General features: G+C 44.4%; 1 protein-coding gene across 3 annotated transcripts in view; it reads right to left on the bottom strand.

The window, feature by feature from the left end:
- Positions 1-24,655, bottom strand: part of dock8 (dedicator of cytokinesis 8) — a 120,182-nt gene that overhangs the window by 42,732 nt on the left and 52,795 nt on the right. For 2 of the 3 annotated variants that reach the window (XM_041901427.2, XM_041901429.1), the window contains exons 9-26: positions 16,028-16,177; positions 15,115-15,195; positions 14,855-15,014; positions 14,570-14,703; positions 13,792-13,885; positions 13,382-13,544; positions 10,766-10,883; positions 10,572-10,642; positions 10,289-10,433; positions 9,166-9,267; positions 8,813-8,908; positions 8,493-8,727; positions 8,022-8,186; positions 5,007-5,182; positions 4,126-4,221; positions 765-860; positions 465-614; positions 174-287 (exon numbers count right to left, since the gene is read on the bottom strand). In XM_041901427.2, coding sequence (XP_041757361.1) covers positions 174-287; positions 465-614; positions 765-860; positions 4,126-4,221; positions 5,007-5,182; positions 8,022-8,186; positions 8,493-8,727; positions 8,813-8,908; positions 9,166-9,267; positions 10,289-10,433; positions 10,572-10,642; positions 10,766-10,883; positions 13,382-13,544; positions 13,792-13,885; positions 14,570-14,703; positions 14,855-15,014; positions 15,115-15,195; positions 16,028-16,177 — 2,346 coding nt within the window. The remainder of the gene's footprint in view (positions 1-173; positions 288-464; positions 615-764; positions 861-4,125; positions 4,222-5,006; positions 5,183-8,021; positions 8,187-8,492; positions 8,728-8,812; positions 8,909-9,165; positions 9,268-10,288; positions 10,434-10,571; positions 10,643-10,765; positions 10,884-13,381; positions 13,545-13,791; positions 13,886-14,569; positions 14,704-14,854; positions 15,015-15,114; positions 15,196-16,027; positions 16,178-24,655) is intronic. The other variant, XM_041901428.2, reaches the window with a different exon arrangement.

Consider the following 24,655-nt stretch of genomic DNA (forward strand, 5'->3'; position numbering starts at 1 on the left):
TATGGTCAGCGACATAGAAATAGAGTCTAGAATTGGTCACCTCCTTTGTAGTTATGCTGTATAGCAACTTCCTATAAGTAACTACCATGTAACTTCCATCTTTTGTAGCGTCACTTAAATATAAAATAGGACCGTAGAATATTGTGGTTAGAGAAGTGTATTGTGGTAGTGACCTGGTTGCAGTAGTTTTTGACCAGAATGAAGACGAAGCCTCGGTCCATGAGAGACAGCAGGTCATACAGGAAGAAGGCAAGGCTGATGTTTACCTTCTCTGCCTGCTCCAACTCCTAACAACAACACAAACAAACAGTTGATTTTCAGTTAATACCAGCCAATGGTCTCCTTAGAGACATCAGATCAAACATTTTATTTTTATTAAAATGAGCAGTGGAAGTTAAGCGATGATTTGATAGATCGAGTCTACAAAAAGTGCTAGCGTATATAAATCATACACTGTTACTAACCTTCTGCTGTTTGACCAGGATGGTCCCTATCTCGGCAGTAACCACGGAGACGATGGTGGTGATGTCATCTTTGAAGCGGTCTGAGAAGCGGCTCCTGCGAGGGACGTCCTGCTTCTCCAGCTGAGACACGTGCTGGGCCATGCTCTTCACCTGGGCACACACACACACACACACACACACACACACACACACACACACGGGTGTACTCGGATACATACATTAATTTCTTGTAGTCCAAGAACAACTCCATTAAGCAAAACACGCTAGGGCTATATTGTAAAATATATTGAACACACTTACCAGCAGTTCAAAGAAGAACCAGGCGTATTTGTATGTGTTCTCTCTGCAGACTCCCGTGCTGACCACCATCTGTAGAGCCAACTCCTCATGGAACTGCTGTCAGAGAAACACAGAGCCTTGGGTTACTACCACCACTAATACAGTACTGTCTGGTAACCTACAGGTAGAACACAGTGTACTCTTTATAAGGACCACATCCATCCTGGACTCTCAGTGTTACTTCTTATATGCAAAGTACAACCTATATGTTATAGAGCGAGACAGAGACTTGAACAGAGAAATACTCAATAATGAGGCATCAAAGTCAAAGGAACTGAATAATATTAAGATATGCTATAGATGGAAGGAAAGTAGTGTGGAAACCTACCAAAAAACAATTAGGTAACAACAAATTCAATCCCTTTTAGACAACTTCCTGGACAAAACATTTCACTGTAATAGTGAAGGTGTAAACTTGGCAGTAGAAAACCTAAACAGTATATTTGATCTCTCAGCTTCCCTACCAAATCTAAAATTGTTAAACTGAAAAGCAAAGAAAATTAACAACAATGACAAATGGTTTGATGAAGATTGCAAAGCCCTAAGAAAGAAATTGAGAAACCTATTCAACCAAAAACAGAGACCCAGAAAACCTGAGCCTACACCTTCACTATGGTGAATCAATAAAACAATAGCGGAATACACTACGGAAAAAGAAGGAACAGCACGTCAGAAATCAGCTCAATATAATTGAAGAATCCAAACAACAACACGAAGAGTTATCTATCCAAAACTGAGATGTATGGGTAAACCATTTCTCCAATATTTTTGGCCAAACAAACAGCAAAAACATATACATGATCAAATACAAATCTTAGAATCAACTATTAAAGACTACCAGAACCCACAGGATTCTCCAATTACATTGAATGAACTACAGGACAAAATATAAACCCTCCAACCCAAAAAGGCCTGTGGTGTTGATGGTATCCCTCAATGAAATTATAAAATATACAGATGCCAAATTCCAATTGGCTATACTTAAACTCTTTAACATCATCCTTAGCTCTGGCATCTTCCCCAATATTTGGAACCCAGGACTGATCACCCCAATCCGCAAAAGTGGAGACAAATTTGACCCCAATAACTACCGTGGGATATGCATCAACAGCAACCTTGGGAAAATCCTCTGCATTATCATTAACAGCAGACTCGTACATTTCCTCAGTGAAAACAATGTACTGAGCAAATGTCAAATTGGCTTTTTACCAAATTACCGTACGACAGACCACGAATTCACCCTGCACACCCTAATTGACAATCAAACAAACCAAAACAAAGGTAAAGTCTTCTCACGCTTTGTTGATTTCAAAAAAGCTTTTGACTCAATTTGGCATGAGGGTCTGCTATACAAATTGATGGAAAGTGGTGTTGGGGGAAAAACATACAACATTATAAAATCCATGTACACAAACAACAAGTGTGTGGTAAAAATTGGCAAAAACCACACACATTTCTTTCCACAGGGCCGTAGGGTGAGACAGGCATGAAGCTTAAGCCCCACCCTCTTCAACATATATATAAACAAATTGGCGAGGGCACTAGAACAGTCTGCAGCACCCGGCCTCACCCTACTAGAATCTGAAGTTAAATGTCTACTGTTTGCTGATGATCTGGTGATTATGTCCCCAACCAAGGAGGGCCTACAGCAGCACCTAGATCTTCGGCACAGATTCTGTCAGACCTGGGCCCTGACAGTAAATCTCAGTAAGACAAAAAGAATGGTGTTCCAAAAAAGGTCCAGTTGCCAGGACCACATATACAAATTCCATCTAGACACCGTTGCCCTATACATACCTCGGCCTAAACATCACAGGTAACCGCCACAAAGCTGTGAATGATCTGAGAGACAAGGCAAGAAGGGCCTTCCATGCCATCAAAAGGAAAAAAAAATTTGACATACCAATTAGGATCTGGCAAAAAATACTTGAATCAGTTATAGAACCCATTGCCCTTTATGATTGTGAGGTCTGGGGTCCGCTCACCAACCAATAATTCACAAAATGGGACAAACACATTGACTCTCCATGCAGAATTCTGCAAGAATATCCTCAGTGTACAACGTAAAACACCAAATAATGCATGCAGAGCAGAATTAGGCCGATACCCGCTAATTATCACAGTCCAGAAAAGAGCTGTTAAATTCTACAACCACCTAAAAGGAAGCGATTCCCAAACCTTCCATAACAAAGCCATCACCTACAGAGAGATGAACCTGGAGAAGAGTCCCCTAAGCAAGCTGGTCCTGGGGCTCTGTTCACAAACACAGACACCCCACAGAGCCCCAGGACAGCAACACAATTAGACCCAACCAAATCATGAGAAAACAAAAAGATAATTACTTGACACGTTGGAAAAAATTTACAAAAAAACGGAGCAAACTACAATGCTATTTGGCCCTAAACAGAGAGTACACAGTGGCAGAATACCTGACCACTGTGACTGACCCAAAATTAAGGAAATCTTTGACTATGTACAGACTCAGTGAGCATAGCCTTGCTATTGAGAAAGGCCGCCGTAGGCAAACCTGGCTCTCAAGAGAAGATGGGCTATGTGTACACTGCCCACAAAATGAGGTGGAAACTGAGCTGCACTTCCTAACTTCCTGCCAAATGTATGACCATATTAGAGACACATACTTCCCTCAGATTACACAGACCCATAAAGAATTCGAAAACAAATCCAATTTGGATAAACTCCCATATCTATTGGGTGAAACACCACAGTATGCAATCACAGCAGCAAGATTTGTGACCTGTTGCCACAAGAAAAGGGCAACCAGGGAAGAACAAACACCATTGCAAATACAACCTATATTTATGTTTATTTATTTTTCCTTTTTGTACTTTAACTATTTGCAAATCATTACAACACTGTATATAGACATTATAAGACATTTGAAACTTCTGCGAATGTAATGTTTACTGTTAATTTTTGTTTAATTCACACACACACACACACACACACACAAACGTCTTTGTGACTGTATAGAACCTAAGGTCAATGTCATGTTCAGCCTCTATTTCACAAGCCAGTGTAGTTTGCTACAGAACCATAGATATACACATCACATTATATGGAAGGTTTTACTGGCTACTATGTAACAGCCCACTGAGATGTATAAATAACATTCTACTAAGAATGCAAATGAGGATGTTATTGTCAGTGTTTACCCAGTATAGAAGATACAGTAGTTTACAGAAGTCTACATTCTAGTATATGTTCTGGCCTGCTCAGTATAACACTGCCCTACACTGGTGAATGTTGGTATCACAGAGGTAAATAACGATTTATTATGGTGTCTCTTTCTGGTATGTGTTACCTTTCTGTTGGAGGGCCGGGTCCCACTTGTAGACCTCTGAGTGTGGCTGCTCGAATCCACATAGGTGGACATGCGACTGCCTGGGTTGTTGTAGCCCTGGGGGAGAAGACAGCAACAACAGGGTGGTCATGAAGAATCTGAACCAGACCGTCATACACTCTCTGGGTTATTGGAGCTTTAGAAACACAGACAAACAGACAGGTTGTGTCCCCCAAATGGCACCCTATTCCCTATATAGTGCACTACTTTTTACCAGGGCCAATGGGGTGCCATTTGGGATGCAGACATGGTTTTGCATGGCCCAACCCAGTAAGTCTACACTACAGCCCAGGGGATCAGATATCAAAAGGCTTGAGCGTAGTAATGTGTTGCAAACCGACCATAGCCTGTGATGCTACTTGCTACACTAGAGGATGTGTTTGTGGCTAGCTCTAGACTGAGAGGATGTTCATTGACTCTGTCTTTAGTGTAGTGTATCAGTACCTTTTTATAAAGCTGCAATTTAAAATAATTATACAATATTTTGGGTTATGGAAAATATATTTCACAGCAGTTTAGATGGTACAATGATTCTCTACACTATACTTGCTTGCTTTGTCACATAAACTGAAATTAGGCGAACCATTAGAATTTTAGCAACCAGGAAAATGGCGGAGTGATTTCTGCATAGTGCATCATTAAAGAGAGTGGAGATTCAGTCCCCTTAGGTATTTCATTTGTTTTATTCCAGATAAATCAGAAACAGACAGGGGGACAGATTAAGAGGAGAAAGTGCGAGGTGGATTTGGGGATTAAACCCAGGTCTCCGGCGTGAACTTGTGCAGGTGCATAGAGCCAGGAGTGTTACCCACTCAATCACGGCTCTGCATGCGTATCAGTACCTTAGCTGACAGGATGTTTTTGACCTCTGTGTTCTCTGTACTGTGTGGAGCAGGTATATCAGGGTTGCTGCTGCTGCGGAGCCGAGACTGCAGTAACATGGCTCCTACTGTGGTGGCTGAGGCCCGCCCCATAGTACTGTAGCGCCCCTCAGTGGGAGGTAACACCTCACCTGGACCTGGACACACAGGGGAGAACCATATCACTTGCATGATCTACCTGGTCACACTTTGCTTTACACACTGAACCTAAACCTGCACACTAAACCTGCACACTAAACCTGCACACTAAACCTGCACACTAAACCTGCACACTAAACCTACACACTAAACCTGCACACTAAACCTACACACTAAACCTGCACACTAAACCTGCACACTAAACCTGCACACTAAACCTGCACACTAAACCTGCACACTAAAGATGGCTGTTAAGCTAAAACTTCTATGTATGATATCCTGATGCAGTAAAAATAATAAAAAAAATTAAGTAAGGTGGTTGATTTGGTTGGGTTGGAGGTGGGGGTTTGGGGGTGGGGAGTGGAGGGGGAGTTTTTTTTGGGGGGGGACTGTGGGAGGGTCTCGGATAGTTGAGGGGCAGCTCTCGGGGGAACTGTGGGGGGATCTTGGATGGTTGGTGGTCTGGCGGTTGGGAGCTTGGGCCTGTGGCCCTGGTTGCTCCAGTGGGTCGCTCTGGACGGGAGTGTCTGCTAGATGACTGTAGGTAGATTGTATGTTTTAAAATTATTATTTTTTAAATGAAGTAAACTTTATGCAACATATTTTTGAGTGTGGCCCCATCACACTTTTTTGCTTATCTTGATTCACAGGTTTTACATTTTTACATTTTAGCCATTTAGCAGACACTCTTATCCAGAGCGACGTACAGTTAGTGCATTCACCTTAAGCTAGCTAGGTGGGACAACCACATATCACAGTAAGTACATTTTTCCTGAATAAAGTAGCTATCAGCAAAGTCAGAGCTAGTAAGAGGAAAAAGAGTAAAGTGCGAGTGGTAGCTCACAAATGACGAGGAGGGGAGCGAGGGGGGTGCTGTGGGATTGTTTAAGATATGGTTTCAGATGTTTTCAGAAGATGGGCAGGGACTCTGCTGTCCTAGCTTCAGGGTGAAGCTGGTTCCACCATTGGGGTGCCAGGACAGAGAAGAGCTTGGACTGGGCTGAGCGTAGGGGTGGGAGGGCCAAGAGACCTGAGGTGGCAGAACAGAGTCCTCTGGTTGGGGTGTAGGGTTTGAGCATAGCCTGAAGGTAGGGAGGGGCAATTCCTTTTGCTGTTCTGTAGGTAAGCACCATGGTCTTGTAGTGGATGCGAGCTTTGACTGTAAGCCAGTGGAGTTTGCGGAGGAGCGGGGTGACATGGGAAAATTTGGGACGGTTGAACACCAGGCGGGCTGCAGCGTTCTGGATAAGTTGCAGGGGTTTGATGGCAAAAGTGGGGAGCCCAGCCAACAGCGAGTTGCAGTAGTCCAGACGGGAGATGATAAGTGCTTGGATTAGCACCTGCGCCGCTTCCTGTGTGAGGTAGGGTCGTACTCTACGGATGTTGTAGAGCATGAACCTGCAGGAGAGCGTCACTGCTTTGACGTTTGCAGAGAATGACAGGGTCACGCCAAGGTTCTTTGCATTCTGGGAAGGGGACAGGAGCGGGAGGGGATGGAGGAGAAGGTGGAAAATAGTTTCCTAGGGTTAGAGGCAGAAGCTTGAAATTTAGATTGATAGAAAGTGGCTTTAGCAGGGGATACAGAGGAAGAGAAGGTAGAGAGGAGGGAGTTAAAGGATGATAGGTCCTCCGGAAGTTTAGTTTTCCTCCATTTCCTCACAATGAGTCACTCAGCCACAGAGCAGGAGGGGAGGGCCGAGCCGGTCGGGAAGAAAGGGGAAAGTGCAAGTCATAGCATGCGGAAAGGGAGGATAGTAGGGTCGAAGAGGCAGGAGGGAGAAGGATTTAGCAGAAGGGAGAGATGATAGGATAAAATAGGAGAGTGTAGTGGGAGAGAGAGAGAGAGAGAGAGAGAGCGAAGGTTGCAACGGTGCATGACCATCTGGGTAGGAGCTGAGTGGCAAGGGTTGGAGGAGAGGGAGCCAGAAAAGGAAACACAGTGGTGATCAGAGACCTGGAGGTGGGTTGCCTTGAGATTAGAAGGCAAACAGCCTCTAGTAAAGAGGAGGTCAAGTGTATTGCCTGCCTTGTGAGTGGGAGGGGACTGGGAAAGGGTGAGGTTAAAAGAGGCAAGGAGGGGAAAGAAAGAGTTGGAAAGCAATTAATTGAAGGCAGACATTGGGAGGTTGAAGTGACCCAGTACAAAGAGTGGTGAGCCATCGTCAGGAAATGAGCTTATCAAGGTGTCAAACTCATTGAGGAACTCTAAGGGCACCTAGTGGGCGATAGACAACAACAATGTTAAGCTTGAGTGGACAAGTGACAGTGACAGCATGGAATTCAAATGAGGAGAAGGACAGGTGAGTGACGGAGAAAATACAAAATCTCCACCGGAAAAATGAGTGGCCCTGTGCAGTGTTCTCTGGGGTGATCCATGGGCCAAAAAGTCTAGGGCCTGAAGGGCAACACAGGCTGAGATGAACTCTGCGTTCTTGACCGCAGATCGGCCGTTCCAAACGCTGCCGGAGACCAGAAATTCCACATGGGTTGTTCGCGCATGGTACACTAAATTAGAAGGGTTGCAGCCAAGGGGTGGGGAGCGTCTGTAAAGCCTACAGCGAGAGGAGTGAACTGGGATAGAAAACACACACATAGTTGCCAAAGCTACAACAGAGCAAAATGAGGTAATCTGAAAATAACTAGGTAAGATACTATAGCAATGTATTGGTGTAATTACACAGTTACCCTTCATTTCAATTATTACTGTTTAATGTATCTTATCTGCAGTTACTGTGTTCAGCGCAGCATATTCTAGTAGTGCTCATGAGGCTGTTTCATATAAAGTGACGTCCAGTCTCTTACTCTCATCACCATGACAACGTGTCTGGTGGTACCTACCTGTGTTGAGGAGCTCCAGGGGAGAGTCGGCCAGGCGGAACACCCAGTAAAGGTATGTTGCAAGGAGACCGTTCCTGCCCTGCTGGTCCCTGGCCAGCTCCTGGCTGTTGTGGAGACTGTTGACGATGGACACCACCGACTCAAATGCTATCTGGGCTAGGTTGGCTAGGAAATAAATACACACACACACGTCAAACATATCAGGTAAACTCTCCCACTACCTGTCTGTCCTTCCAGTGGAGTGCCTGTCTTGCTCTAGCTGTCTATCTGAAAGCCCAGGATGGTGACGTCCTCTTAGGTATCTGTCTGTCTGAAAACCCAGGACAGTGACGTCCCCCTGGGTACCTGTCTGTCTGAATACCCAGGTGACATTCCCTAGGTACCGGTCTGTCTGAACGCCCAGGACAGTGATGTCGCCCTGGGTACCTGTCTGTCTGAAAGCCCAGGTGACCTCCCCTTATATATAGGTACCCGTCTGTCCAGCGATGACCATGGGCTGCATGATGAGGGTGAAGAGTTTATCTAAGACCAGGTGGAGGTAGAGGACCAGAGGTTCCAGTCTGGAGGAGGACAGGGAGATGATGCTCAGCTTCAGCTCGTGCTCCAGCTTGTTCTCCGGAATCTTCTCTTCCCGAACCCGGAGTGGGAACGTCACTCCGCCCTCCAGGGCATGGCACAACGTGAAGAAACGCTCCAAGTGGTTATCCTGGGGTGGGGAAGGGGTTAATAAATAAAACATTTTTGAGTGTGCATGCATGCGTGTGTGTGTGTGTGTGTGTGTGTAGACTTACCTGTGTGTGTACAGAGGACACAGCCTGTATCTCCAGGTTGAACACTCCTTTGTGGCTCTCCATCCACTTGACTGGAGGGACCTGAGGGGCAATCTTCTGCAGAGAGAGAAAAAGAGAGAGAGAAAGAGAAAGAGATTGACATATTAACTCATTCTGAGCCTACTCACAAGCCTTGCACTTTAACAAAAAAATATGTCTGTTGCCATGTAAAAACAATTAATAAATCAATCAACGAATGACAACTAAGTATCTTCTATCCACACGGGGGAGCCACCCCCCACTTTACATTCTACTGATACAACTTATTTTTTAACTGTTGTCTGGAGAATTGAAATGGACAAATGAACGGTTACCTCAGGCGAGTGCAGTGAGTAGTTGACAGGCAGTCGGTCCAGGGCGATAGGGAGGCAGTACTGACCAGTCTGTAGTCTGTCAGTATTCAGTAAAGGCAGCCACTACAGTAAACAGGGGGATAGACAGTACATCAGCTATCAGCACACATTGACTATTGACAGACACTATGGACACTCACATACAGGAGATAGACCATCTACATATCATTGAGGAGAATCACTTACTAAACATATTGTGCAATATAGTATATTGATCATACATAAACATGATTGAATTGTTGTGTGCATCGCCATGTTCAGTAGAGTAGCTGCATGTTCATGTAAGACAACATGAAACCAGTGTGATCCAGAGCAGATGAGACCAGGGGCCGTATTCATAGGCTGTGCCTACACAGGCAGCCTAATTCTGATCTTCTGCCAATAATTGGTCTTTTGACGAATCAGATCTTTATTCAATTTTTTTACCATTACCCCTTTTTCTCCCCAATTTTGTGTTATCCAATTGGTAGTTACAGTCTTGTCCCATCGCTGCAACTCCCATATGGACTCAGGAGAGGCGAAGGTCGAGAGCCATGCGTCCTCCGAAACACGAAGCGGCACTGCTTCTTGACACACTGCTCGCTTAACCCGGATGCCAGCCGCACCAATGTGTCGGAGGAAACACCGTACAACTGGCAACCAAGGTCAGCTTGCAGGCACCCTGTCCGCCACAAGGAGTCGCTAGAGCGCGATGGGACAAGGAAATCCCGTGCGGCCAAACCCTCCCCTAACCTGGACGACGCTGGGCCAATTGTGCGCCGCCTCATGGGTCTCCCGGTCACGGCCGCCTGTGACACAGCCTGGGATCGATCCCAGGGCTGTAGTGACGCCTCAAGCCTTAGACCGCTGCGCAACTCGTGAGGCCAGATCAGATCTTTTGACCAATTAGAATTGAGCTACCTGTGTAAATGCATCCATTACGTCTCAGAGTAGGAGTGCTGCTCTAGGATCAGTTTTGCCTTTTCGATCACAATGAATAAGACTACATGGACAGCGAGGAGCTGATCCTAGATCACTACTCCTACTCTGAGGCACTGTATGAATATAGGCACAGGTGAGACAAGGTTTGAGGGGTCAGACTTACAGAGAATCCTATGAGTGTCTCACTGGGGGCTGTCTGATTCTGTTTCTGTTGACAGCTGATATGGTAGAAGGTAAACAAGAGGTGGTGTCTCTCAGTCAGCCTGGCAGGCAGAGCTATCTTCACCTCCTCATAGAAGTCTGGAGACCTGAGTCCCAGTCATACAGAGACAGAGAGAACACAGAAAAAAATGAAGATTATTATATTAGAAAATGTAATATGCATATCATGCGGTAGTTGTATTATTAGCATTTAGCATGAAGTATATAAAATAGCATCCACTTGCTTGTTATGGTACGTGACTGGGGTGTATACTTCTTGCAGAAACTCAGGACCATTTGATTTTCCAAAAATGACCTAGGAGGAAAAAGAAAGAGTAAAATCAATAAAACCATGTTAAACATGTCACAGCGACGTAGGTGAACATTCTGTATGAGCATTGTGTGTGTGTGTGTGTGTGTGTGTGTGTGTCAAACTCACAGGCAGTACACAGCTTGGGTCTTCTCCACTCATAAACTGGATTTTAATGGTGATGTTCCTTGCTGAAGTCAGCCTGTTGACGAAGTTGAGCCGCTGGGGGTACACATAGAGCAGGTTCCTAGAGAGAGAGAGAGAGAGCGCAAGACGAAGGGAGAGAGAGAGGGAGATTTTTCTGGTATAAGAAATATGGTAGAAACTCCCACTAGCCCATGCCTCCACTATTCCAATGCTTTTAGATTTGTGGGAAGTAGTGAATAAATGCACACTTCAGGAGAAAGGATATATTAATGGACACACCCCAAGCCGTACTTATAGTCTGTTAAATGGTATGTGCTATCCGGGATCCTTGGGACGTCCCTACCCCATTGAAGTTGACATTTTAAATGGTTAAGGTAGGGGTTAAGTTTAGGGTTACGGTAGGGACGTCCAAAGGATCTCAGATAGCACAGACCAGAGTTCTTCCTGGTCAGGTCAGGAAAAACCCATTGTGCATGTGCAGCACTCCTTCTCAGAGTTAAGACAGGCTGAGCCTGCACATCAATACTATACCACTAGATGGCACCCTGTGGAGCTAAGAAATGCATGATATTGCACAATACACTGCATGGGCCTGAAAACCAGGGGCTTACCAACAATCCAAATGTGGATTGTTGGTAATGTAACAATGTGGTCATCTGTCCTGAGACAGGAGACAAACTCTTAGGGTATGTCCCAAATGGCACCCTATTCCCTATATAATGCACTACTTTTGACCACTGCCCTAGGGTGCCATTTTGGATGCAAAGAGAAGGAAGGAGTGAAGTGTTGACAGCATTGTCTCAGGTCAGACTGGTGGTAGGTGTTTACAACGTTGATGGAAACTATGAGGCCTGAAGCTACGTGCTCTTTGTGCTGTGGTAAGTGCAATCACACCTGAGTAAAGCTCACGTGAAGGGGAATGTATACATGATGCTTAGAATGGAGACAGAGAATACACTGTTAGGGGTATTAAGTAATGGACCAACAGTGCTTGAAGCTACACTACATGACCAAAAGTATGTGGACACCTGCTCGTCAAACATCTCATTCCAAAATGATGGGCATTAATATGGAGTTGGTCCCGGGGCGGCAGGTAGCTTAGTGGTTAAGAGCGTTGTGCCAGTACCCGAAAGGTCGCTGGTTCTAATCCCCGAGCCGACTAGGTGAAAAATCTGTCGATGTGCCCTTGAGCAAGGACTTAACCCTAATTGCTCCTGTAAGTCGCTCTGGATAAGAGCGTCTGCTAAATGACAAAAATGTAAAATGTAAATGTCCCCCCTTTGCTGCTATAACAGCCTCCACTCTTCTGGGAAGGCTTTCCACCAGATGTTGGAACATTGCTGCAGGGACTTGCTTCCATTCAGCCACAAGAGCATTAGTGAGGTCGGGCACGGATGTTTGACGATTAGGCCTGGCTCGCAGTTAGCGTTCCAATTCATCCCAAAGGTGTTCGATGGGGTTGAGGTCAGGGCTCTGTGCAGATCAGTCAAGTTCTTCCACACCGATCTAGACAAACCATTTCTGTATGGACCTTGCTTTGTGCACGGGGGCATTGTCATGCTGAAACAGGAAACTCGGAAGCACAGAATCGTCTAGAATGTCATTGTATTCTGTAGCGTTACGATTTCCCTTCACTGGAACTAAGGAGCCTAGCCCGAACCATGAAAAACAGCCCCAGACCATTATTCCTCCTCCACCAAGATTCGTCCGTCGGACTGCCAGATGTTGAAGCGTGATTCATCACTCCAGAGAACGTGTTTCCACTGCTCCAGAGTCCAATGGCGGCAAGCTTTACACCACTCCAGCCGACGTTTGGCAATGCACATGGTGATCTTAGGCTTGTGTGCGGCTGCTCGGCCATGGAAACCCATTTCATGAAGCTCCTGATGAACAGTTATTGTGCTGATGTTGCTTCCAGAGGCAGTTTGGAACTCTGTAGTGAGTGTTGCAACTGAGGACAGACGATTTTTACGCGCTACGCGCTTCAGCACTCATCGGTCCCGTTCTGTGAGCTTGTGTGGCCTACCATTTCGCAGCTGAGCCGTTGTTGCTCCTAGACGTTTCCACTTCACAATAACAGCACTTACAGTTGATCGGGGTAGCTCTAGCAGGGCAGCAATGTGACGAACTGACTTGTTGGAAAGGTGGCATCCTATGACGGTGCCACGTTGAAAGTCACTGAGCTCTTCAGTAAGGCCATTATCCTGCCAATGTTTGTCTATGGAGATTGCATGGCTGTGTGCTCAATTTCATACACCTGTAGTAACGGGTATGGCTGAAATAGCCAAATCCACTAATTTGAAGGGGTGTCCACATACTTTTGTATATATAGGTGGTTGTGCTTTGGTAAATACATTATAACTCACTAAAGGCTACATCCACAGGGAATGAAGTGATGAATTGAGCTTTGAGGAGAATATGCAGAATATACTATATTTGAAAAGGTGTTTCAAGACACATCTCACATCTAAAGGCATTTCCTCCTACAGAGCAGAGAGGATGGAGTGAGTGAACTAACCTGTAAATGCTGTTATGAACTGTGTGTGTGCGTGCTTGCCTGTGTGTGTGTGTTGTATGCATGGAAACGTGTGTGTTCACCTGTAGGTGCTGTGTGGAACATAGACTTCGCTGGAGGGGAATTCCAACACCTCTTTGATAGGTCTCAGGTTCTTCTCAGCCACTGGTTTGACTGGGATCAGCTCAGTAGAGAGACATGCCACTGGGTTGTCATGGACCGGGGTCACATCCAGTCTTATCATACCTGGACCATGTCAGAAATAAGTCAAATACAGTCTCAAACTATGTGAATTCTTCTGAGAGATATTTCGAAGTAGGTCATATGTATAGGAACGTTGCAGTCCCACTTAGACACATAAACCCAGGCATAACATTTACAGACAACTTGGTCTTAGAAATGGGACATTATAGTCACTTGTTGTTGGGTTGAATGGAGTGAAACAGCATATACAGACAGCCAGGTCTTGCTGTGTGGTTGAATGGAGGATTACCTGGTATGGTTTTAATTCTTCTTTGCAGGGATGAGAACCTTTTGATGTCTGCCAGAAACTTGAACAAGTCCTCATCACTCAGACGGTCGCCCTCCTAAAACACAGCAGGATCTAGTTCAGTCAAATAAACATTTGTAGAAAAAGTGAAGCCCAAAAACATTCACTATGTGTTAAAAACAACAATATCGGACTAGGGCTTTCTGCATAGCTGAAGAGCTGTGGTGGGGATGATATACTGTCTCAGAATTAAAGTGTGAAGATGCAATGTTGCACAGCGGACTTCTTTCATCTTTTCCAACAACTAAACATATGAAAGTGACAAATACTTGGGGCACATATTGAGGAGTGCAACTCTAAGAGTTTTTGTGGCACCAATTCTTGGGCTTATCCACAGATGCTAGTAGGATGGAAAAATGCACCCTTGCTGTGCAATGCTATCACATGCATGTCTGCTCTGTGGATTATGTCCTTCCTTCCTTAACATTATAATTATTTCACAATACTGATGACAGATCAGCTCCTAGAGAAATATTACCACCTACGGCTGCAAATATTATGGAGAATCTATGGTAAGTGTATATGATATCTGGTTAGGTACGGCCTTATGACATGTATGTCTGCTTTGTAGATTATGTATGGAATGAAATAATGTATTGTACCGAGGTGACACCCACAACGTTGAGCATTCTTTGAGCATATCGATGCTTATATCGCTGTATCAGTGTTTATATTATACCGTGTGTGCTTGTATTGTTTTCTATAGTGCATGTGTCCAGACCTGTTTGCAGAAGGTGCTGATGGTTATGGTAGCAGGTTTGAAGGCAGACATGTTACACTGGTCTTCCATGGTAGCGAACCTCTCAGAGTTCCTCCTGGGCAACTGACCTCTCTTATCCAGACTGCTGGATTTACCTGGACAGGGGAGGGGAGGTGAACCATGGCAAGTCATTCAAGTTAGGTACAGAAAGGTATGATCCAACAAGCCTTGGACTCATCAGTTCAAGAGTAAACCAGCTTATCACACACGCACACAAAACTATTACACAATCACACACACACTGACCATTGAAGCTGTCAGAGTCGGTGGTGTCTCGGTCCAGTGTGGCAGTGCTGATGACGTTCATGATGTTGACCATGGCCCAGGCGAAGGGCATACGGTAGCGACCCAGTCTCTGACAGAACGTCTCTGACTGGCTGCGCAGCTTCTCCAACTTCTCCTTATTCTGATCCAGGGAACCACGCAGAACCACAATTACAACCTATAGCTGCTGTGTGTGTGTGTGTGTGTGTGTGTGTGTGATGCGCATCCTCATGGCACTCTACCTTCGCTGAGTCACTCTCCTTCATAACCATGTATGGTTCAGCACAGTCACTGATCTCCCCCTGCTGCAGCACCTTCTCTATCTGAAACACAGCCAATACAAGCTAATACTGTACACAGGTGTCTATGGTCAGTTACATAGAATATGTTACCTTAACACACAGGGCCCAGTTTCCCGATAGCGACGGAACTTAGGCTTACGAGTGTTTAACAGTGCATCGTTCCTACAACGGCCGAAGATGTAACATGCGTTTCCCAAAACACCACGCAGAGAGACTGGTCGCTAAGTGCGTCGTTGGAGAATGTGTCGATACTGATAGGATCGAAAGGGAGCGCTGCTCTCGGATCAGCTTTCTTCATTCAAATCGTTCCCTGACATTATAATCATTTCACAATACTGATGACAGATCAGCTCCTAGAGAGAGAGATATTACCACCTAAAGCTGCAAATGCACTAAATCACCAATTTGGCACATCATTGCGCACATTTTAGGCTAGACATTAATATATTGTGGCAAATTACAGACAGTAGCCTACAAGTATCAAAATATAACTCAATTGATTGGACATTAAATGTATTTCAATATGACTGAAATCGGCCTATAGCTTACTGTTTATATTTGAATGCAGTAATCTCGGTTTTCATTTGAAGCATATTTTTATAGGTCACTTGTTTGTATCAATTGCAAAGACAATGTCAACCTCCTACGAAGGTTCTAACGATGAACTTAAGATGAACTTAAGATGATTTTAGATCGATAGAGGCACCATGGGTAATATGTGAGGAGATGGATAGGTCTATAATGTTTACCTTAATGACCAACAATTGTAGATCTGCGCACAGTACAGGTATGTGTATTACTTGAATGAGCAAGTACTGTAGATAGATGCAGGTAGATGAGATGCGTATCTTACCTTGATGACCAGGTAGATATCTGGGGAGGGGTATGTGATGGAGAAGATGGCTGCTCGGGAGAGGGTGGAGTGGTCCGTCTGTGGTGTGTGGGGTTTCAGGAACCCTTTAAACTGATCCGAGTTCAGATCACAGTAGAAGTTCTCGGATATCTGAGGAAGTTGAACATAGAAGGTCAGTGCTAGAATCCACCTTAGTAGTGGACTGGACCAACTTGTAGCAAAACCTTTTGCTACGGTGTGCAGTAATGAATGTGACCCAGTAGAGGAATTAGTATTGGGACAGGCCTTTTTCCCCTCATCCTACGTTCCAGCTGGTTTCTGTCCGACAGGCTTTTGACCATGTTATTTTAGCGGTTGGTCTCATACAGAGAGCTGTTGAACCCACTCCTTCACCCAGCTAAGAGCTCTACTACAAATCACCATCCTACTACAGATGCAGTCAAATATATTGGCACCCTTACACTTTACAATGGAGTTCAATGGAACAGAATGTTCTGTTTTTTATTTTCAAAACCATTTCAATGGCTATTTTGATGCTGTAGGCACTGGGGCCTCATTTATAAACTGTGCGTTTGTACAAAATATACCTCCAAAAGTGTGTGAGATACAGCATAAATGTTTTTGTTTATATATTTGTTTCCCCAATAGCTTTTGCAGAAGCATCAGCTACTCTGTCTGGGGTCCACAAAAAAACAAATAAAATAAAATGTTATTTGCCACATGCACCGAATACAACAGGTGTAGACCTTACAGTGAAATGCTTACTTACAAGCCCTTAACCAATAATGCAGTTTTAAGATAAATAAGTGTTAATTACAAAATAGATAAGTAAAAAATTAAAATAAAAAATAATTAAAGAGCAGCAGTAAAATAAAATAACAGTAGGGAGGCTATATACAGGGGGTACCGGTACAGAGTCAATGTGCGGGGGCACCGGTTAGTCAAGGTAATTGAGGTAATATGTAACATTTGGGTAGAGTTAAAGTGACTATGCATCGATAATAAACAGAGAGTAGCAACAGCGTAAAAGAGGGGATGGGGTGGGGGGACAATGCAAATAGTCCGGGTAGCCATGATTAGCTGTTCAGGAGTCTTATGGCTTGGGGGTAGAAGCTGTTAAGAAGCCTTTTGAACCTAGACTTGGCGCTCCGGTACCGCTTGCCGTGCGGTAGCAGAGAGAACAGTCTATGACTAGGGTGGCTGGAGTCTTTGACAATGTTTAGGGCCTTCCTCTGATACCGCCTGGTATAGACGTCCTGGATGGCAGGAAGTTTGGCCCCAGTGATGTAATGGGCCGTACGCACTACCCTCTGTAGTGCCTTACGGTCGGAGGCCGAGCAGTTGCCATACCAGGCAGTGATGCAACCAGTCAGGATGCTCTCGATGGTGCAGCTGTATAACTTTTTGAGAATCTGAGGACCCATGCCAAATCTTTTCAGTCTCCTGAGGTGGAATAAGCTTTGTCGTGCCCCCTTCACAACTGTCTTGGTCTGTTTGGACCATGATAATTTGTTGGTGATGTGGACACCAAGGGACTTGAAGCTCTCAACCTGTTCCACTACAGCCCCGTCGAAAACATGACAAGTAACAAAACACTGATACACTGATAGACAAGGACAGTCATACAAATTTAAAATAAAACGATATACAAAACAAAACACACAAAAAATACTGCAAAAGATTTAAAAAAATTCTGCCAACACAGTAAATAGACTGGTAACTTATGTAAAAATGTTAACAGTATGGGCAGGCTACAATATTGCTGTGCGATAGGAGTAAGACATCATAAACCTATTTAATCTCAGAGCCTATGGCAGGACATAGAAACCCAATAATCTATTGATAAACTAAATATTGAACAACAATTCATTGTTGCATAGAAGTGTGGACTGTAGCAGTTAGCCTACTTTAAAAATGTTTCGAATATACAATCAATCTTGCAGAATGTGCAGACATGGCACTTGCTACAGTGAGGGAAAAAAGTATTTGATCCCCTGCTGATTTTGTACGTTTGCCCACTGACAAAGAAATGATCAGTCTATAATTTTAATGGTAGGTTTATTTGAACAGTGAGAGAGAGAATAACAAACAAAAAATCCAGAAAAACGCATGTCAAACATTTTATAAATTGATTTGCATTTTAATGAGGGAAATAAGTATTTGACCCCCTCTCAATCAGAAAGATTTCTGGCTCCCAGGTGTCTTTTATACAGGTAACGAGCTGAGATTAGGAGCACACTCTTAAAGGGAGTGCTCCTAATCTCAGTTTGTTACCTGTATAAAAGACACCTGTCCACAGAAGCAATCAATCAGATTCCAAACTCTCCACCATGGCCAAGACCAAAGAGCTCTCCAAGGATGTCAGGGACAAGATTGTAGACCTACACAAGGCTGGAATGGGCTACAAGACCATCGCCAAGCAGCTTGGTGAGAAGGTGACAACAGTTGTTGCGATTATTCGCAAATGGAAGAAACACAAAATAACTGTCAATCTCCCTAGGCCTGGGGCTCCATGCAAGATCTCACCTCGTGGAGTTGCAATGATCATGAGAACGGTGAGGAATCAGCCCAGAACTACACGGGAGGATCTTGTAAATGATCTCAAGGCAGCTGGGACAATAGTCACCAAGAAAACAATTGGTAACACACTATGCCGTGAAGGACTGAAAACCTGCAGTGCCCGCAAGGTCCCCCTGCTCAAGAAAGCACATATACAGGCCCGTCTGAAGTTTGCCAATGAACATCTGAATGATTCAGAGGAGAACTGGGTGAAAGTGCTGTGGTCAGATGAGACCAAAATGGAGCTCTTTGGCATCAACTCAACTCGCCGTGTTTGGAGGAGGAATGCTGCCTATGACCCCAAGAACACCATCCCCACCGTCAAACATGGAGGTGGAAACATTATGCTTTGGGGGTGTTTTTCTGCTAAGGGGACATGACAACTTCACCGCATCAAAGGGACGATGGACGGGGCCATGAACCGTCAAATCTTGGGTGAGAACCTCCTTCCCTCAGCCAGGGCATTGAAAATGGGTCGTGGATGGGTATTCCAGCATGACAATGACCCAAAACACACGGCCAAGGCAACAAAGGAGTGGCTCAAGAAGAAGCACATTAAGGTCCTGGAGTGGCCTAGCCAGTCTCCAGACCTTAATCCCATAGAAAATCTGTGGAGGGAGCTGAAGGTTCGAGTTGCCAAACGTCAGGCTCGAAACCTTAATGACTTGGAGAAGATCTGCAAAGAGGAGTGGGACAAAATCCCTCCTGAGATGTGTGCAAACCTGGTGGCCAACTACAAGAAACGTCTGACCTCTGTGATTGCCAACAAGGGTTTTGACACCAAGTACTAAGTCATGTTTTGCAGAGGGGTCAAATACTTATTTCCCTCATTAAAATGCAAATCAATTCATAACATTTTTGACATGCGTTTTTCTGGATTTTTTTGTTGTTATTCTGTCTCTCACTGTTCAAATAAACCTACCATTAAAATTATAGACTGATCATGTCTTTGTCAGTGGGCAAATGTACAAAATCAGCAGGGGATCAAATACTTTTTTCCCTCACTGTATATATATATATATATATATATATATATATATATATATATATATATTCAGAGCCATATCCCTGTAATACTTAGAGAAGAACTTATGTCAAGTGTTATTGAAGTGCTGTGGTTGCAGGTTCACTTGGCACATCTTAAGCCTTTTCTTTTGAGGTGTTGCTATAGGCCACCAAGTGCTAACAGTCAGTATCTAAATAATATGTGGGAAATGCTTGATAGTGTGTGATATAAACAGAGAGGTCTACTTTCTTGGGGACCTGAATATTGACTGGTTTTCATCAAGCTCTCCGTTTAAGAGGAAGCTTCTCACTGTAACCAGTGCCTGTAATCTGGTTCAGGTTATTAATCAACCTACCAGGGTATTTAGAAACACTACAGGGACAAGATTATCCACATGTATCGATCACATTTTCACTAATACTGTATAACTTTGTTCTAAAGCTGTATCCGCACCCATTGGATGCAGTGATCACAATATTATGGCTATATCCAGGAAAGCCAAAGTTCCAGAAATGGGGCCTAGTGTATAAGAGATCACACAAAATATTTTGCTGTGACTCTTATGTGGATGATGTTAAACATTTTTGTTGGTCTGATGTGATTAATAAGGAGCATCCAGACGCTGCACTTGATTAATTTATTAAATTGCTTCTTCCAAGTATTGATAAACATGCACCTGTTAAGAAACTGACTGTTAGAACTGTTAAGGCTCCATGGATTGATGAGGAATTGGAAAACATGGGGCAAAAGGAGTGGCTATTAAGTCTGGCTGCACATCTGACTGGCTGACTTACTGCAAATTGAGAAATGATGTGACTAAACTCAACAACAAAAAATAATAAACTGTATTATGAAGGCAAGATCAATTATATAAAGAATGATGGAAAAAAAACTTTGGAGTACTTTAAATGAAATTATGGGCAGAAAGACAAATTCAACGCCATCTTTAATAGAATCAGATGGCTTATTCATCACAAAACCATTTGATGTTGCCAATTATTTGGCAAACTTAGGCAGGAAATGCCAACAACGAACAGTGAGCCTATGGTGACCCTGTACGTTGTGAGTTTCATGTGAGGTCCATTACCAACCCATTTACAACTCCTCCTCATTCCACGTCACATTATTAGTCCTCTACAAACAGTCTAACATTTCATAGCAGGACTGCTACAACAAACTGCCGTCCGTCTCTCTCTGACAATTGGGTCATTACATAAAAGTTCAACATTTCACATGGTCTCCACAGTGACTGCAATGCAGAGTGTATTAACTTTAAAAGCCAAGAGTTCCACAGCACGTCATATTAATTTTGATGAGACACAGCACAGCTGAGGATCCCTGGCTGTGTTCTAAACATTTGGTATAAACCTCCATTTAACCTCACAATGCCCTGGATGCACCATGCTTGGTATGATGATCATATTTCTATTGTAGGCCTACAATATGCACAGCATGGTTGGTCTAATAATCATAACCATTGTCGCTATAATAATCGTTCCTACACCCCGTGGTCAATAAGTGCATCGATGACGTCGTCCCCACAGTGACCGTACGTACATACCCCAACCAGAAGCCATGGATTACAGGCAACATCCGCACTGAGCTAAAGGGTAGAGCTGCCGCTTTCAAGGAGCGGGACTCTAACCAGGACGCCTATAAGAAATCCCGCTATGCCCTCCGACGAACCATCAAACAGGCAAAGAGTCAATACAGGACTAAGATTTAATCGTACTACACCGGCTCCGACGCTCGTCGGATGTGGCAGGGCTTGAAATCTATTACAGACTACAAAGGGAAGCACAGCCGCAAGCTGCCCAGTGACACAAGCCTACCAGACAAGCTAAATCACTTCTATGCTCACTTCGAGGCAAGCAACACTAAAGCATGCATGAGAGCATCAGCTGTTCCGGATGATAATGTGATCACACTCTCCGTAGCCGATGTGAGTAAGACTTTTAAGCAGGTCAACATTCACAAGGCAGCAGGGCCAGACGGATTACCAGGATGTGTACTCCGAGCATGCACTGACCAATTGGCAAGTGTCTTCACTGACATTTTCAACATGTCCCTGACTGAGTTTGTAATACCAACATGTTTCAAGCAGACAACCATAGTCCCTGTGACCAAGATCACTAAGATAACCTGCCTAAATGACTACCGACCCGAAGCACTCACGTCTGTAGCCATGAAGTGCTTTGAAAGGCTGGTCATGGCTCACATCAACACCATTATCCCAGAAACCCTAGACCCACTCCAATTTGCATACAGCCCCAACAGATCCACAGATGATGCCATCTCTATTGCACTCCACACTGCCCTTTCCCACCTGGACAAGAGGAACACCTATGTGAGAATGCTATTCATTGACTACAGCTCAGCGTTCAATACCATAGCACCCTCAAAGCTCATCACTAAGCTAAGGACCCTGGGACTAAACACCTCCCTCTGCAACTGGATCCTGGACTTCCTGATGGGCCGCTCCAAGGTGGTAAGGGTAGGTAACAACACATCTGCCACGCTGATCATCAACACAGGGGCCACTCAGGGGTGGGTGCTCAGTCCCGTCCTGTACTCCCTGTTCACCCATGACTGCATGGCCAGGCATGACTCCAACACCATCATTAAGTTTGCCGACGACACAACAGTGGTAGGCCTGATCACCAACAACGATGAGACAGCCAATAGGGAGGAGGTCAGAGACCTGGCCGTGTGGTGCCAGGATAACAACCTCTCCCTCAACGTGATCAAGACAAAGGAGATGATTGTGGACTACAGGAAAAAAAAGAGGACTGAGCACGCCCCCATTCTCATCGACGGGGCTCTAGTGGAACAGGTTGAGAGCTTCAAGTTCCTTGGTGTCCAAATCACCAACAAACTATCATGGTCCAAACACACCAAGATAGTCGTAAAGAGGGCACAACAAAGCCTATTCCCCCTCAGGAGACTGAAAATATTTGGCATGGCTCCTCAGATCCTCAAAAAGTTATACAGCTGCACCATCGAGAGCATCCTGACTGGTTGCATCACTGCCTGGTATGGCGACTGCAAGGCACTACAGAGGGTAGTGCGTACGGCCCAGTACATCATTGGGGCCAAGCTTCCTGCAATCCAGGACCTCTATACCAGGCGGTGTCAGAAGAAGGCCCTAAAAAAGGTCAAATACTCCAGCCACCCTAGTCATAGACTGTTCTCTCTGCTACCGCACGGCAAGCGGTACCGAAGCGCCAAGTCTAGGTCCAAAAGGCTTCTTAACAGCGTCTACCCCCAAGCCATAAGACTCCTGAACAGCTAATCATGGCCCCACCCTCACCCCCTCTTTTACACTGCTGCTACTCTGTTTATTATCTATGCATAGTCACTTTAACTCTACCCACATGTACATATTACCTCAACTAACCGGTGCCCCCGCACATTGACTCTGTACTGGTACCGTGTAAGGTCTACACCTGTTGTATTCGGCGCATGTGGCAAATAAAATTGTATTTTATTTTATTTGGTACTGTGTACTGCAGGGAATGTCAACTGGTGTAGACCTTACAGTGAAATGCTTACTTACAAGCCCTTAACCAACAAGGCAGTAAAAAAAAGAAGAAAAAAATGGAAATGTAATAAGTAAAAAATTTAAATAGCAAATAATTAAAGAGCAGCAGTAAAATAAAGAAACAGTAGGGAGGCTATATACAGGGGGTACCAGTACAGAGTCAATGTGCGGGGGCAACGGACAATTTTATTTGGCACCCCAAAGTTTTCTGAGCAAAAAGTAAATAAACAAATATCTTATTTGTTCTTTTTTTGGGGGGGGGGTGCATAGAATACTGTAAAATCACTAGGAATTGAGCTCAAAATGATTAAGGAAATATTTCCCCAAGTATTTCCACTTATAAACAGAGAGACCTACAGTATGTGATCGTGTACCAATGTAATCAAGTTTTTAAATTATTATGTTTTTGGGAAACACAATATCTGTTTGGGCTGCTTTATAATTATGTTCCGACCTCCGACCATCCACTCACAAAAAAATTGTCCTGCGGCTGAATCTAGACCCCTGGTGTACTGTAACCCTCTGTCAGTCAGACAGGACAGGACAGGATTAGAGGAACGTTTCAAGGGAATTATATCAACATCTGCTGCATATTTCACTGATGTGAAACCAAGACGGCATTAAAACACAGCATTTCACTGCATAGAAACAGAAAAGAGATGGTGAAAGTGAGAAATAAAGAGGGACAGAAACAGAAAGAGAGAGACAGATCGAGAGAGAGAGAGAGAGTGAGAGACAGAGACAAACGAGAGAGAACCTCAGTCACCAAACCCCTCTTTTCCAGATTGAGTCATATCAATTGTAATTGATTAAACAAGCTGGACAGTATGTCATCCTGGTCCATAACAGAGGGATGTTTCATGGGCCTACAACATGGTGTCTTTGTCAGGCCTATCTGCCTCCTCCTCTAATTAATTCAATAAGGAGGATGTGTTAACCCCCACGATAACATATTGTGCCCGATGGATTTTATGGAGAATAGCAGTATCTGGTCCCTCGCTATGCAGTGGATGTAGTGCATATTACAGGGAAAGGTGGTATAAAAAAAACAGTAATACTTTCACAGACTGCCCAACTAGGATGCAGTGTGGCCAGATGACCATGAGGTCAGTGGCTCAAATCCTATGAGGGACACGTGGTGCCCTTGAGGCCTAAAACCCTCAATCCAAACCAAAAACCATCCAGCTGTGCAAGTACATAACACACATGCTACTAGCTTTGGCTAACAGTGTTGTGTTTGGATAGTAGAGTACAGTGTGAATCAGATGGGTTATTCCCATGAACACAAATTGGTGCATTCAATTTAGGATAGCCAGTGGGACAACCACCCTTTTTTATTTTCTTTTTTTATGGGGGGGTTGGGGGGGTAGAAGGATTACTGTTATACTATTCCAGGTATTCCTTAAACAGGTAGGGTTTCAAGTGTCTCCGGAAGGTGGTCAGTGACTCCGCTGTCCTGGCGTCGTGGGGGAGCTTGTTCCACCATTGGGGTGCCAGAGCAGCGAATAACTTTGACTGGGCT

This window comes from Coregonus clupeaformis, chromosome 16 (genome assembly GCF_020615455.1).
Source record: "Coregonus clupeaformis isolate EN_2021a chromosome 16, ASM2061545v1, whole genome shotgun sequence".
NCBI classification, from domain to species: Eukaryota; Metazoa; Chordata; class Actinopteri; order Salmoniformes; family Salmonidae; genus Coregonus; species Coregonus clupeaformis.